General features: G+C 51.8%; 1 protein-coding gene across 1 annotated transcript; it reads right to left on the reverse strand.

The window, feature by feature from the left end:
• Positions 1-3,524: 3,524 nt before the first annotated feature.
• IER5L (immediate early response 5 like) lies at positions 3,525-6,163 on the reverse strand. Its single transcript, XM_073313979.2, has one exon. It carries the CDS (start codon positions 5,972-5,974, stop codon positions 4,853-4,855), a length of 1,122 nt encoding a protein of 373 aa, XP_073170080.2. The 5' UTR covers positions 5,975-6,163; the 3' UTR covers positions 3,525-4,852.
• Positions 6,164-15,296: the final 9,133 nt, after the last annotated feature.

Below are 15,296 nucleotides of genomic sequence, written 5' to 3' on the forward strand. Positions count from 1 at the left end.
AGTGTAAATGGGGACAGTACTTCTATAGTGCTCTCCCTCAGGGGATGCCCCAGCATCTTGTGAACATTAAGTATGCCTCGGGACATGGTAGAGATGTACCAAGTGAGCACCCACCACCCCAGCTTCCACCCTGGAGGGGGCAGGATTTGTCTCATTTCCCCAGGGGAAGGCGGATGTTTGGTTTAGAAAGGTTTGTCTTGGGATTTCACACACATCGCCAACAAGACTCTCTCTCTCTCACAAGGTGCGTGGGGGAGAAGTCACCGAGAGATGACCCAGAGAGACTCAGAGATCCCAGGAGAGGTGGAATGAGTTAGCCAAGTAATTGCTCCTGAGCAAGAGCCCAACTTCACAAAGCATGGCCCGAAAAGGTGTAAGTACCAGCTCCGAACCCTTCCTAATGGGCCAAAGCACCTGTGACCTCAATGCTTTGCCCAGACACAAAACCTAAGGGGAAAGAGAAGTGTCAGATTTCCTCCCATTGGAAGAAGATGCATTTGTTTTAAGTGGAGCCAAGCTACCATTCCAGGATCCATGTTAGAGGGGGTGGGATGTACTTTTTGTAGTTCTGGAGGATACTATTAGCCAGGAGTGACTATTAGCTAAGATGGTCAGGGACACAACCCCATGCTCTGGGTGTCCCTAAGCCTCTAACGGCGAGATGCTGGATGACAGGAATGGATCCCTCCATAATTGCCTGTTCTATTCATTCCCTCTGAAGCACGTGGTATTGGCCACAGGTGGAAGACAGGACACTGGGCTAGGTGGAGCCATTATAGCTGTTCTTATGTGCTAGATGGAAAGCCCATCATCATAGATGGCTCTCCAGGGCTGGGTCTTGGTTTTCGGAAAGCCTTTGCCCCCATTCACCTTCAAGGATGGAACAGCCCAGAGCCTCTCTGGTGGCACCTCACTGGTGCCACTCTTGGGAGGAAGGAGATGTTGCACCAAGTGAGGCAACTAAGTAGGGGTGCTGCTGGGTCCCTATGGTAATTAAATAGGAGGCAGATGCTTCAGGAGGCCAGGTGCGGCCTGGGCAGCCCAAACCCAGGACCTGTAAGATTCTCCCAACCACCCTAGAGCTGCTGCTGGCCAATGGGCTGGCAGGGGCATGGGAGCCAGGTGCACCCATGACCAGCAGCGTCTCTCACCGCCCCCCAAATGTGTGTGTGTGGGGGGGGCCGAGGCTGCCGGCAAAGAGCCGACTTCTAAAGAAGGCCGTGTGCCCTTTAAAGGGGCACCACCGAGAGGCGGGTGCGCGGCGCCCCTCGCCCCACATCCATCCTCATTAAAGCTGAGCGAGGAACTTCAGTCCCACGCTGATCTCTCTCTCGCTTTCCCCCGGAGCGGTTTGTGGTGTTGCAGGCAGGGGGGAGGGAGGCGGGGAGACACAGCAAGCGCCTGTTCAAGCCCTGGCACCAGGGCTGAGCTCTGCTCTGAAGCCCGCTGCTCTCCGCTCGCCAGCCGCCGGGCGCTCCGCGGCGCAAAGTGAACGGGGCAGGGGGGCGAAAGCTGGGAGCTGGAAGGAAGGGCGCTGGGTCGGTTTGTTTAGCTCTGCAAGGGGAGAGGGGCCAGTTTTTGCGCTTCTAACAAAGGCTCACGGTGCTGCTGCTCCCCCGCCCCCTTGGCCATCCTCGCTGGGGCCCGGCCCTCGGGCCCCACCGCGATCCGGGCGCCCGCTCCCCAAAGCTCGCCTCTGCCAGAGGGGCAGGTCGGAGCGTCTGTTCCCATTCCCTCAAAGCAGCGGGAGGGCTGCAGTGCTCAAAAACTGGCGCTAGGGGGAGCTCTGACAACTGGCTTCGCCAGAGAGCCGGGGTAGGTTTTTAATGGAATAAAATCACAATAATAATAATAACACAAAAAAGATTTCGGAGACTTCGAAGAGAAAGCAAGAAAAGAAAGAAACCCTTCCCCTGCAGAACAGGAGACTCCTGCCCGCAGAGCCAGAAAGTTGGTGGGGGGGAGAACAGTTAAAACACCCAGTGAAAGGCGCCCCCCCTAGTAATTCCAGGCTGACACAGGGCGATTTTTAACTTAAATGTTGTATGCGGGTTATTGGGTACACACACACGTTGCTACCTTGTGATTAAGCTCGATATAATCGACTAAATGTTTGCTTGACTAATCGGACTCTCCTGTTGTTTGTGCCTTTCCAATGCGATTTTTTTTCAGCCCCTCCCTCCCCTCTGGTCAATATCTCTGGAGAGGAAAGCACAGGACTTCGTTGCGATCTTTGGGGGTTTTTTTTTAGGGCGAATCGTTGCAGCCATCGGCTCACAAGAGAAATCGTGGCGACGCTGTTGTAAAAGAGCTGGACTCGCAGCGGCACCAGCGGTGGATTTTGCTCGAAACCTGCACGCTTTTTGTAGGGGCTTTCAAAATCCTCCTCTTCTCAGGTCAGCCTGTAGGTGGTCAGGGAGCCTTGATTACCGTCATTCATTTGGTTTTTAAAGAAATAAATAAATAAAACACACCACCAAGTGGCACAGCGTGGTGATAACAAACTGCAACTTAGAAAACAAACAAACCCCAACTTCACACCGGGGAGGATGAGGCAGGGCTGGGGACGGAATTAGCTGAGCGCGCTCCGCCTGGGCTGAGACAGGAATCAGCTTTGGGCCCCCATTTTTCAGACCCTCTCCACGGTTGTTTTTTTTATGGGTCAGCTTGTGGACTCGGAGACCCGTTGCTGGGCTAAGGGTATTTGTGTATTCTGGGGCTAGTAGTTTTGTGCAAACCAGTCACGCTGGGTTTTAGTTGGTTTAAAGCAAGGAGCAGGCACTTGCCTGGAGGAGATCGGATTTATGAAGCTGGAACATCCCTGTCTCCACCCCGCTATTGTCTTGAAGTAGATGAACGGTTAAAGACCTGGTTACAATATAAGCCTAGGCAATTAAAAAAAAAAAAGCAGTGTTTTTACCTCCCTGTTGTTGAGTTGAGGGTCTCCTAGTGTAGGCAGAAGTGCTGTTCTCTGGGTAGTTCAAGGGCCTCTTAGGCAAATGCTTGAGCTCAGTTAATCTATGCCAGGGGTCACCTGAGAATCGCCCACCTGGGAAACTTTGAATAAGTGGCATCTCGACTCAGCTGAAAGCTAAAGATTTGTCAGCTCCTTCCAGTAAAAGACTTCAGGCTAGAGCTAATCTCCCCCCACCCCAATAATGTAGGGTGGGATCTACAGATTCCCCCAAAGAGCTTAGGGGGATCTATAGATCCAGCCCAAATCGGGAGCCCTGCGGTAGGAGGATTCACATCGCCAAGCTTGTGAGCTCCAGCGATTCCATCCACAGTGTGCAAAACCTTCCCAGAATAGTCCTGGGAGACCGAAGAGGGTTAAGCCCACTTAAAAAGACCACCACAAACTTTATAATGGACTTTTTATTAAGATTATAAATTTAAACAAATCTGAACAGTTTTACCCGGTGATATACCATTCAATCTGCACAAAAATACAGGGATACAAAGAAAAAGAAACCGTTTGGCAAGGCGCCTCTAGTCACATAGTGCTTGTAGGGTGAGGGTTGGGATGATAGGGCTGTAAAGGAAAAAAACAAACCACCTTTTTACAACAAAAGGTTTTTTTTTTTTTTTTAAACAAAATTCCAAAATAATAACAACAACGTGGTGGGGCGAGTCAAGGGGCCACAGCTCCGGTCACAAGGACCAAGCAATGCTGGTTTTAGGCTTTGGAAGGCTGAAACCAGAACAGTCCAACTTTAAAACAACCCCCCCCCCGCACCCCACATTGAAAGAGACGTTAGAAGTGGGGGGAACACGTTTACCTGTGGCCGTCGCATAGCCCTAGGTGAAGGTACACAAACACAGACGGGGGGGGGGGGGGGGGAAGAGGACTGCAGAGCAGTGCATGATGGGAAATGTAGTGTGCCATGTTGTCCCCAAACCCATCGTGTCCGCGTACAAAGCCGTGGCCGGCGGGACTCCAGGTCCCATGGAGCAGCCGGACGAGTGGAAGGGGGAAAAGACAAACCCGCCCTTCTCTCTCCCCCCGGAGAAGCGACGGGGCTCTGCTGCGTGACCCTGGCACGCACGGCAGGCAGAGGGTCGCCGCAGACAGGTCTCCTGGCGAGAGGGGAAAGTTGAAATAAAGGGGAAAAACCCCAGAGCAAGCGAGAGGAAGGCTGCTCGCTGCGGGGGGGGTCTGACCCAGGCGGCTGCTGCGGGGGGGGTGTTGGGAGGGGAGAAGAAAATGGAACTAAATGAAGTCGATTGAATGGGGGACGGAAGGATTTAATCCGCCCCGCGAGCTATGAACCTTGCAAATGCGCCAGGGGCCCGTCTCCCCCGGCCTGGGACAATTAGTGAGGGTACCAGTGCCGAGGCCACAACAAACAAAAACCTCACTCGCTCACACTCTGCTCCCCCTTTTTCCGGAGGATCCTTCTCCCCGCTTACAGCCCCCGAGACCTACAGGCAGAATCCCCCCCCCCCCCCCCGCTAGTCCAACGGCCCCTGCAAGCTTGGGCGTCTCTTCCCACCCCCCCAGCAAAGGCAGCTCGTCCGGAGGCAGCGAAGTGCAGCTTTCCAAACTCTTCCCCGGCACACACGGCTTCCTGCGGCCAGCAGCCCTGGCCTCACGTGGCGTGCTCCCGGGTGGAAGTCGCCCCCGCACTCAATACAAAATAAAGCCCGAGCGGCCACACGGATAGTTAAATAGGTGCTTTTCATCTCTGCAAAAATAAAGTCCCACGATCTGCGATTTTTATTGTACAGTTTATAAAACATGAGCTCGGCTTCCCCCTCCCCCGCCCGCCCAAGCCGCCCGCCCCTCTTTGTTTCAGGGGCCCCTCCGGAGTCCGTGTCCCTTGGATCGCTCCCCCCGCGTCCATCCCCGCCCCTAAAACGCCACGATGGCTCGAGTCCAGGCTCCCAGGCTGGCCAGCGCCTGCTTGCCGCACAGCTGCCCGTTGAGGGGCTGCTCACAGTCCGCCTGCTGCCGGCTCACCAGCCCCGTGAAGCCGGAGCCGAAGATGGAGATCAAGTTGGAGATGTTGGAAGAGTCCGGGGGCTGCTCGGGGCTGAAGTCCTCGAAGCGGGCTCGCTTGCTGCAAGGGGAGAAGGGGGAGCCGCCGCCCCCCACCACCACCACCCCTCCCGGGTCCCCGTCCTCCTCTTCCTCCTGCCCCGGGTAGTACTTGCGCTTGGCGCCCGGGGTAGGCGGCGGGGCGCCGAGTCCCGCGGCGCCCTGGCAGCAGCACGGGCACTGCGAGCAGCAGTCCTGGTGCAGGTAGCCGTTCTCCACCGTGGTCACCACATGGGTGTCCAGGTCCAGCACCGTGGTGCGGCTGCTACAGTGCGCCGCGGCGCCGCCGCTCGCTGCGCTCACGGCCGAGCCCGGAGGCGCCGGGCTGCCGAAGTCACAGCTGGCCGGCAGCGGGTAGAGCAGCCCCGGAGGAGCGCCGCTGTTGCCGCCGCCGCCCCGGTAGAAGCCAGGGGGAGAGTCTCTGCGAAGCACCGAAGGGGCCGCCGGCTGCGGCTGCTGGGGCGGGCTGGGCTGCAGCTCCAGCGGCTCGTCCTCCTGGGGCGCCCCGGGCAGGAGCGCAGCGCACACGGGCACCTCCAGCAGCTCGCCGCCGCCGCCTCTCCCCAGGGCTGCCCCCGCCGCGCCGGCCAGCCCGCAGCTCCGCGGCTGCTGCATGCCCGGCTCCGGGTCCTCGGGCTCGGCCACCAGCTGGAGCGGGCTGAACTCCGGCGGGATCCCCCCGGCGGGCGCGCAGCCCGGGGGCGCCCCGAGCAGGATGCCGCCCTCCTGGTAGTGCTGCTGGCGGCGGCAGAGCTCGGCGTAGCGCTCGCTCAGGTAGAGCTGCCGGGCGTTGCGGAGCACATAGGAGACCAGCAGGTTCTTGTGGAGCTTGATGCCCCCGCGCTGGGTGCGGGAGCTGTGGATCTTGCGCAGGGAGAGGCTGATCAGGCTCTGGGCGTCCAGGGCGCACTCCATCCTCCTCCGGCCCCCCAGCATCTGCTCGCTCCGCGCTGGCAGCCAGACACCCCGGCCCGCATCCACACGAGCCGGGAAGGGGCTGGGGGCTGCTGGTGGGGAGGGGGGAGTCGGGGTCTGTCTCTGTCTCAGGGGGTCGCCAGCGCCCCGAGGGGAGCCACCATCACCGGTGCGCCCTGCGCCCCCCTCGCCGGCCGCCCGCCCGCACCTTGAGCGCAAAGCAATGAGCGCTCGCCTCCCCAGCCCCCGCTATTTATACGTCCTGCCCAGCCCCGCCCCGGGCTGCCGCAGCCTATCGCCGGGCCCGGCCCGGCCTGACGGGCAGGCGCCTCCCGCCCAGGAGAGACCGGGCTGGCCAATCAGGGGAAGGCGGTTCCTTTGTGCTATTCAAATACCTAACAGACTTGGGGCTGCTGCCTGGAATGTTCTCACGAGAGAGGAGCCGCCGCGGCAGCCCGCAGCCCGGGCCGGGGTGGGCGTGCGGGGCTGCAGCGGGGGGCGGAGAGGGGACGGGTGGGGGGCGCGCAGCGGGTGCGGGGACGTGCACCAAGGGGACCCCCCCCTCACTCCTGGTCCTGCCCGTCTCGGGGTGGGGAGGCTGCTTTCCCCGCGGCTGCGCTGCCTCCCTTGGCAGGTGAGCAGTCACCATGTGCGGGGAGAGGGGGCTGGCCTGAGACGGTGGGTGGCTTCTGGGATTCTCCCTCCCTCCTCCTTCCAGCAGGTGGAATTGGGGGCGATGCCATAATAAAAATACTGAATAATTAATTACTAACAGCGTCCTAGAGACCAGAGCTGGAAAATCCCTCTCCCGGGCGTGTGATCCGGCCCCCACCTGGCCAGGCAGGGAAAGCACATGGCTCACATCCTACCTACGGCAACATTGAACATGTGAGCGCCCGAGAAGACTGGGGAGTTCACCGGGCAGGGCAAGGGATGTTCCCACCCCGCTTCAGTTCCCACGTTCTTTATGAAATGTTAGCATCCACAGAGAAGTTACAAAGAATTACCTTCCTCCAGGTCTCTTCGCCACGGGGTGCTGGGCTTCGGGAAAGCCAGCTGTGGACACGATCCTGCAACCACCTCGGCCCCGATCCTGCAACCCTCGCTGCGCCCGCGGAGCCCTGCACCTGCACGGATTTCCCACTGACTTCAGAGGGAATCCGGCCCTGATCCTGCACCGTAGAAGTCAGTGGCAGTTTTGCCACGGACTTCAATCAAAGCAGGATCAAGCGCACAGGGGGGGTTGACTGCATGGAGCTTATGGCAGAATTAGGGCCTTTAGCAGGTGTGTACATTTACTCCAGTGTCTCCCCCTTTTAAGGCACTCAGTGTCCCTCCCCCCCTTTTAAGGCAACACTCATTCTTGACTTCAATGGGGCTCCCTGCATGGCTCCAGTTTCAAGGTTCAGGCCCTAGGAAATCATCTCATCCATGCCTCTGACCATAAAGGGAAACCTCATATTTGCATTTATTTATAAAATATGATTATACCAATAGAATAATAAAAATATTTTACAGATAAAAGACCATCTCAGGGCCTTGCCACTGACAGTATTTGCAGCTAACAGTATTTTATGCACTGCACAGTTAAAACATAATACCCTTGAAAACAGTCTATACAATCCAAGTAAAAGACAAGTAGCAAAAACAGGGCATAGGGGATACCTCAGTGGTTTGAGCATCGGCCTGCTAAACCCAAGGCTGTGAGCTCAATCCTTGAGGGGGCCATTTAGGGCTCTGGGGCAAAAATTGGGGATTGGTCCTGCTTTGAGCAGGGGGTTGGACTAGATGACCTCCTGAGGTCCCTTCCGGCCCTGAGATTCTATGATTCTAAAATAGGAGGAGAATCCCTGCTGAGGAAAGGGGGGTCCTGTACAAGGAGCAACAGTGGTAACTGCTGACAGCCACTCCAACAATGCAGCCTTCATTAAAGCTGCCCAGATGGGTATTTTTTCCTGAAAAATGTTTTCATGAAAACAAACTTTTCATCAAAACTTTTCTTCAAAAGTTGTTTGGGTTTTGTTGAAAAGATGAAAAAGTTAGGCCGAACTCCTCTCCCTCCCTCCCCCCCAGCTTTCTTGGTTTTTGATTGTGGAACCCTCTCTCTCCCCTGGGTTTTTTTTTTTTTTTCATTATTATTTTTTTAACAAAAATCATGGTGTTGAAACTAGCTGTTTCCCGTGGACATGTCCGTCTTGATGAACAAGCCAGTTCTCAGCGGGGGGGGAGGGCGGGAATTCAAATGCCAAATTTCAGCCAGCTCCAGTTTTCGGTCTTGCTTCTTCACAATGAGTGGGATGGGTCGAGGAAGCTGGACTGCCCTCTGTTTATCTGGATTTGGCCGTGGTGGATACAATACAAAGCACTTTTTAGGGCTTGATCCTGGGCTCCTCACTCTAGCAGTCCTTTCCCATGCAAGCAGCCTCATTAACGGCGCCTTCTTCTTTCACATGGTTGATGCAGAGCAGCGACTACAATTGTGCCTGAAGCTGATGGAGCCAAACGGTTTATTATGCAAAGTTTATTGCAGTGATGCCTCCTTCGTATTTATAAATTGGGCAATAGGTGATGATATCTTTGAAGGTCTGCCATGGGGAGCCACCCTTACACGCCAGGAAGTCCTTGATTTGTGGATTAGATCTCCACATCTACCATGGTCAGTTGGGATTCGGTTCAGAGTTGACCAACATGTCTGTGGAAGGTCGAATCCAGGAACCTTCTGCGTGGGATCTGGCACAAGGTGCTTATTTTTTAAGGCTTGTTTAGCCCAATCTCCTTTCCAAGCCGCTGTCTGATTGTAGCCTGATTGCATGAGGCTAAGAAGCGAATGTTCCCAGGAAGGCTTGCGGGACTTAAGACGTTGGGGGGGGGGCATTGTTGAGGTCTTGGTGGATAGGAAGACAACTGTTTTCCTGGATTCGCGGAGCTTCATGGAGTGTCGCAGCAGTTCAGCATATCGGCGGGGGAGCGGTGTTAGACAGAACAGATAGCCACGGTGTTGGAGTCAACTCAAGGGTTCCGGTGATACACCGCAGCACTGCATTCAGCTGGGTGTCAACAGCAGAGGGCAAAGAAAATTATCAGGGGGCTGGTGCACATGACTTATGAGGAGAGGCTGAGGGAAGTGGGGTTATTTAGTCTGCAGAAGAGAAGAGTGAGGGGGGATTTGATAGCAGCCTTCAACTACCTGAAGGGGGGTTCCAAAGAGGATGGAGCTAGGCTGTTCTCAGTGGTGGAAGATGATAGAACAAGGAGCAACGGTATCAAGTTGCAGTGGGGGAGGTCCAGGTTGGATATTAGGAAACACTATTTCACTAGGAGGGTGGTGAAGCACTGGAGTGGGTTACCTAGGGAGGTGGTGGAATCTCCATCCTTAGAGGTTTTTAAGGCCCGGCTTGACAAAGCCTTGGCTGGGATGATTTAGTTGCTGTTGATCCTGCTTTGAGCAGGGGGTTGGACTAGATGACCTCCTGAAGTCTCTTCCAGCCCTGATATTCTAGGATTCTAAGTTACATGTGGCTGCATCTGCTCCATACTGGTGTGCAATATTCAGTTACCGCATATACAAATGCTGTTGTTTGCAGATGTTTGCAACACTGATGCCGATGCACCTCAGGTTGTACCTGGTAGTTTCTGAATTATGTTGCCTCTTGTTTTTATCTTTGCAGCTACCTCCTTGCAGGATCAATCTCAGATAAAAACAAGAGCCTCCCTAACTTCAGTGGGCCTGCTCCAGTAATAAGGATGGTATTTGTGGTTAAGGCTCAGGACGGAGACTGAAGAGACCTGAGTGCTACTCTTTGTTTTGACACATGCTTCCTATGTGACCTTGGGCCAAACTTTTCAAAGGAGGCTTCCTTCTAGATTTGGGTGCCTCCGTTTTTGGGTGCCTCACTTGGTACCCATTGGGCCTGATTTTCATTATTTCTCCTGCTACTCCCAGTCACTGGAATTTTGGGGTGTGGCACTTCTGAAAATCAGGCCCCCGGGGTCCTAAGTTGGACACCCCAAAACAGAGGACACTCTTGAAAACTTCTGCCCAGATCCTCTAAACATTTAACCCGTGTTTAACTTTAATACCATGGTCACTGCCCTTGATTTTTATGGGGCCCTCACAGCTGCAAAATTAAGCACGTGCATAAATGTTTGCAGGATTAGAACCTTTGGCTTTAATCTTATTGTGCTTCACTTCCCCAAGTGCAAAATGAGGATATTAAATACTTCCCTACCACACCAGGGTGTTGTGAGGATAAATTCATTCATGTTTCTTGTGGGATGCTCAGCCCCTCTAGGGATGAGCACAATGAAAAATAGTCTAGATATTATTTTTGTATCACATCTTTCATACAAGCTAGATCCTACAGTGTATTATACAGTTACATATACAGCTAAAAGAAAAGGAGTACTTGTGGCACCTTAGAGACTAACCAATTTATTTGAGCCACAAGTACTCCTTTTCTTTTTGCGAATACAGACTAACACGGCTGTTACTCTGAAACCTGTCATAATACAGCTAAAAAGTTAAAATAAAAGTATAGCCGAGGGAGAGAGAAATGAAGAGGGGTAAGCAAACGAGGAAGCATATGCTTTCAGCTGAGATTACAAAATAGATGGGGAACTGATGAGATGGAGAGTCAAAAGGAGGCTAATCTAGAGGGCAAGTGCTGCAGTGGAGAAGGCTCTTGCACCAAACTGGCAAGATTATTGTTTATACATTAAGAAAAGGAGTACTTGTGGCACCTTAGAGACTAACCAATTTATTTGAGCATGAGCTTTCGTGAGCTACAGCTCACGAAAGCTCATGCTCAAATAAATTGGTTAGTCTCTAAGGTGCCACAAGTACTCCTTTTCTTTTTGCGAATACAGACTAACACGGCTGTTCCTCTGAAACCTGTTTATACATTGTAGTAAATGTACATGGGGCTTTAGGCCTATGTTCACAAGGTTCGTAAGTAGTTCCACTGACTTCAGTGGGAATTCTCATACGCTTAAAGGTGTGAATGGAGAATCAGGACCCAATGTCTGAAGAACTTGGACCTGCTCCTGCATCCCTTACACTCCTCTAATGCTCACAAATCACTGGGTGTGCGAGGAATGTAAGCTTGGGCCCCTTTTGTAAATGGGGGGAGGGAGAGAGAGAGGAGGCCTGTGCTAGGGACCTTCCATTAAAGCCAGTGGGAGGCTTTCGATCGACTCCAGTGGGTTTGGATCACAACTTGGAAAAACAAAGGGAGTAGGCGGGAGAGTGGAGGGAGAATGAACTAACCCCGAGAGAAACAGGACAGTAAAAAGATGCTAGTACAAAAACCAGGGGCAATGTCTCAAAATGCAACACAGGCAGATCCAATCCAACATACAGCAAAGTGATTTCTGCTACAATACAAGAACAAACCTTAGTTACATGTGTCATAAACGCTAGTCAGAGGTAGTGTGTGAGCTACATTAAGGAAATAACCCGTATAAGCTGTTCCGTGGTTTACTTTATAATTTTCACAGCCAGGTGTGCAAGAGCTTGTTTTTGTTTAGTGCTTGGTTTTGCTTTAAAGTGAGAACACGTGTTTAATTCTGGTTTGAAAACATATTGGGATTGGATATACAGCAGGGAAAGGAGACCCTGACCTTCTAGTCATTCTTTTGGAGCTTAGTATTTGTCTGGTCGAAGGTATGTTACAAATCTACTGCAAAAACACTCTATCTGAGTCCATTCCTGCCTTTGTTTTGACATCATTGGTAGTTGAGGTAGGGGTGCCAACTCTGATTGAAGCTTTTCCGGGAGATTCCCCCCCCCCAGCCTGATGTAATGTCATTTTCTTAAAATCACCTATTAAAATCTCCGGGATTGCCTTCAGTATCACTGGGAGATCAATGCTGATTCCAGGAGACTCCTGGCCAATCCCGGAGGATTGGCAACCCTAAGTTGAGGGTGTACAGCTCCTTGCAGGATCAACCCCATTGTTGTAAGCAATATAATAATAATACCTAGATCTTATTAGTGCTTTTATCCAAGCGCTTTGAAAATCAGTATTTTAGCCCAGTTTTTTACGCATGGGGAAACTGAGGCACTGAGCAGGGACGTGACTTGCCCCAAGTCAACCAGCAGGCTGGTGGCAAAGCTGGGAATAGTCCCCATGTCTCCTAAGTCACAGTCCAGTGCTGTTTAGGGAAATGCACTTGGCATTAACTTTGCATAGAAATGAGAATGAAATACCTGGTTTTCTCTTTCCCTTTGATTATGTGGATTGTCAAATATTCCCTTCTCCTAATGATGCTTAATAGCTGACACCTGCAAACTCCCCCAGGATCTCTGTTTTTTTCTTTCTTTCGTGTGAACCTCCCTAACCTTGGATCTAAAGGCTTGTCTACAACAGGGGTTTTTACACTAACATAGCTACACTTGTAAAAACGCCTAGTCCACCAGTGTGGCATATTCCCGTTTGAAACTTTTCATCTTGGTGCAGAGCAGCTACAGGAGGGGTTTGCACTGGTGTAGCCGCATGGCTGTAGCTACTCTGCTGTAAACCCCCACCCCCGTGCATGCAAGCCTTGAGATATGTCTTCCCCGATCTGCTGCTGTCCATTGTTAAGGGTGAAAATCTAAGAAGGCAGGAACAATTTTGGAGTTTAGGTGGTTAAAACACTCATTTCATTCAACTCCACTTACATTTATTGACTTATGAAATCTTTATTAATCCTTCTCAGCGCATGTGCATATTTGTTTTTTAATTTTTTTTTAATTGTGTAGAGGCTAAGCTGGTATTAAAGAGACTTGTCAAATAGAATAGGGTCAGGATTTGTCTTTGGTAAAAAAAAATGTTTCTACAAATATTAAAAGAAATAATTTGTTAATTTTTTTTGTAGGGAAAACGTTAATGAAAAAGTGTTTTCATCCCCTTTTTGTTTGGACTGAAACCTCTCTGGCAGGGTTTTAACCCAAGCATTAGGCTAGTTCATGAAACCCCAAAAGTGACTTGAAAACCCCCCACTGAAATTGACAAATCTATATTCATTGTCCAATAACCAAACAGACCAAATGATGAAAAGTTCTTTCAGCTTTAATTCTCTAAATCCATCTTGCCAACATTTAGGCACGGGTTTAATTTTAAACATGTGAGTACTACTCCTGTGCTTAAAGTTAAATCTGTACTTAAGGCCCAAATCCTCAAAGCCTGGTATTTAGATTCCTGACTTCCAGTGATTTCAGTGGGAGTTGGAAGCCTAAATACCTTTGAGGATCTGGACCTAAACATTTGCTGGATTGGGACACAAGGTATTTGTGTAAAAAAATATTTTGACAGATATGATTGTGAATACATATAATTTATTCTGCTATTAATTATCATTATATTTTGCACATCACCCAGAACTGAGCCATGCACCTCACAGTACAAATAGCACAAGGTCTCTGCCCTGAAAGGCTTACAGTCTAAGACCCCAATCCTGCAAACATTTACCCATGTGAATAACTTAGGGCCCCATGCAGCAAAGCACTTGAGTACATGCTTAACTTTTAAGTCCAGCCCTATTCAGCAAGGCATTTTATAGCAGAGTGTGCTAACCCTTTAAAGCCAATGCCTGGTCACCCCACTATGAGCTTTCAGCCCTATAAGGCCCAGCAATGAGGGTGGGTGTGGTTCCTAGAGGGATCATGTGACCAAAAGGGACCCACATGACTGGGCATGGCTATATAAGAGCTAGCCTGTTTCCTTCTTTCTCTTCTCAATGAAAGAGGTGCTAGAGATGAGTTAAGATCTGGTTTGTGTTAGTAGGGAGCAGTCTTGAAAGGACAGCTGTAAAGAAGTTGAGGGGGGCCTGAACAGAGACTGGTATGAGAAAGAGTGGCCTTGGGAGATAATGAAGCAGATTGTCTTGAGTATAAGGCAGACTCCTGCCAGTGGTGTGGGGACCCACCTAGCAGAGGCTGTGGTTAACCTGCCTGTGACCACGGGGAAGGGCTTTTGTCTAGGGAAGATCTCGGACATTTTCTGAAGAGCTCTGCTCTGTTTGGACCCTCCTTTGCTCCAGAGTGAGAAGACTGCTGAGTTGCTAAAGTGCTCAAGAAAGGGGGGTGCTGAAGAGAAATGGTTGTGGACTGGCCTCTTTGGACAGGTAAGAACCAGTTACGCACTTAACCGTGTAAGGAGTGTCACTGAAGTTGATGGGGCTAACACTGCGGAGAGTTACTCAGGCATTCATTTCAGAGGCAAGGCCTAAGCTTTTGACAGAAAAACTACATGGGGGCTATTCATGGGGTGAGTGTTGGCTTCTGAATCCCAGAGGAGCTGACAGTACTGGTGTGCTGTGCAGGGATTTCTACATAGCCCTACAAGAATGGCATGACAAGTTCTGGGGTAGGAGAGTTTCTTAGCCTGTGTGGGCTGGGGGCTGGGCAGGGTGGGGACTGGGAGTCTCTTGGGGAGAGTTTAAAATAGAACCAAGAGCTTCTTGGAGAAGGTCGGTGGGTCCTGTTGTAACATGGCTCCTCCATGCCAGTTGTGAATCCTCTTGTCCCCCAAGGGGCTCTGTGCCAGTTACTCATGTTGGGTGAATTTCACCCATATGTGGAGGGCACAGGCCAAAAACCTCTGCAGCCCTTCTGCACTGTGGTAGGGCAGGCTGAAGAGAGGCCATGGGCTCTGCGCTGGTGTGGAATCAGTGGCTCAGACCTGTGTTTGAGAGGGGCTGGGGGGCTTGGTGACGGAAGGTGCCTTTCATGCTGTGTTGGTGGGCTGGGGGATGGTGCCTTTCACCTGAGGGCCCAATCCTGCGTTCCTACACCTCACTGTAGCTGAAACCAGTGGGAGGCTTGGGGCCGCATGGGCGGCAGGGTCAGGCTCTTAGTGGATGATGTGACTCTAGGAAACAAACATTTATGTGTTTTCCCCCAATTTCTCACCTGCCGCTGGCAGTGAACTTCCTTTATGTGCCACAAAGGCAAAAACCTCTCTTGCCTGGGCAAGTAGGAGGGTGACTTACCTGGCTGAAGCAGCTTTATTCTTGTATTGTGTGCTCCTGGGTAGGATGGGGGAAAGCTCCCTCTGCATAAGAAAATGAGTGAGAAGCCTGTCTCCTTATTGATGGTGTATGTAGGAAAGAGAGAGGCTCTCTCCTCTAGCCTAGGCAGAGTGTGACAGCTGAGGGTTTGGATAGGCAGGTTTGAGGAATTGTGTGCTTGCGTTTTGAAGCCTCTTCCCTCTTTGTTGCAACAGGAGGTAAAGTGCAGTCAATTGCTAGTTAGATCTGGGTGCACAATGTAACTGGTGCTCATGGTTGCTCCCTGCCTGCACGGATAAACTTCTAAACCCAAGTAACTGAAGGCCTAGTTAAGATTCCCATCCTCTCTCCC

The sequence above is a fragment of the Lepidochelys kempii genome, chromosome 16 (genome assembly GCF_965140285.1).
Source record: "Lepidochelys kempii isolate rLepKem1 chromosome 16, rLepKem1.hap1, whole genome shotgun sequence".
In the NCBI taxonomy this organism is placed as follows: Eukaryota; Metazoa; Chordata; order Testudines; family Cheloniidae; genus Lepidochelys; species Lepidochelys kempii.

Bases quoted from the DNA above. Each gene is read 5' to 3' on its own strand.
- IER5L (XM_073313979.2), bottom strand. From the start codon at position 5,974: ATGCTGGGGGGCCGGAGGAGGATGGAGTGCGCCCTGGACGCCCAGAGC.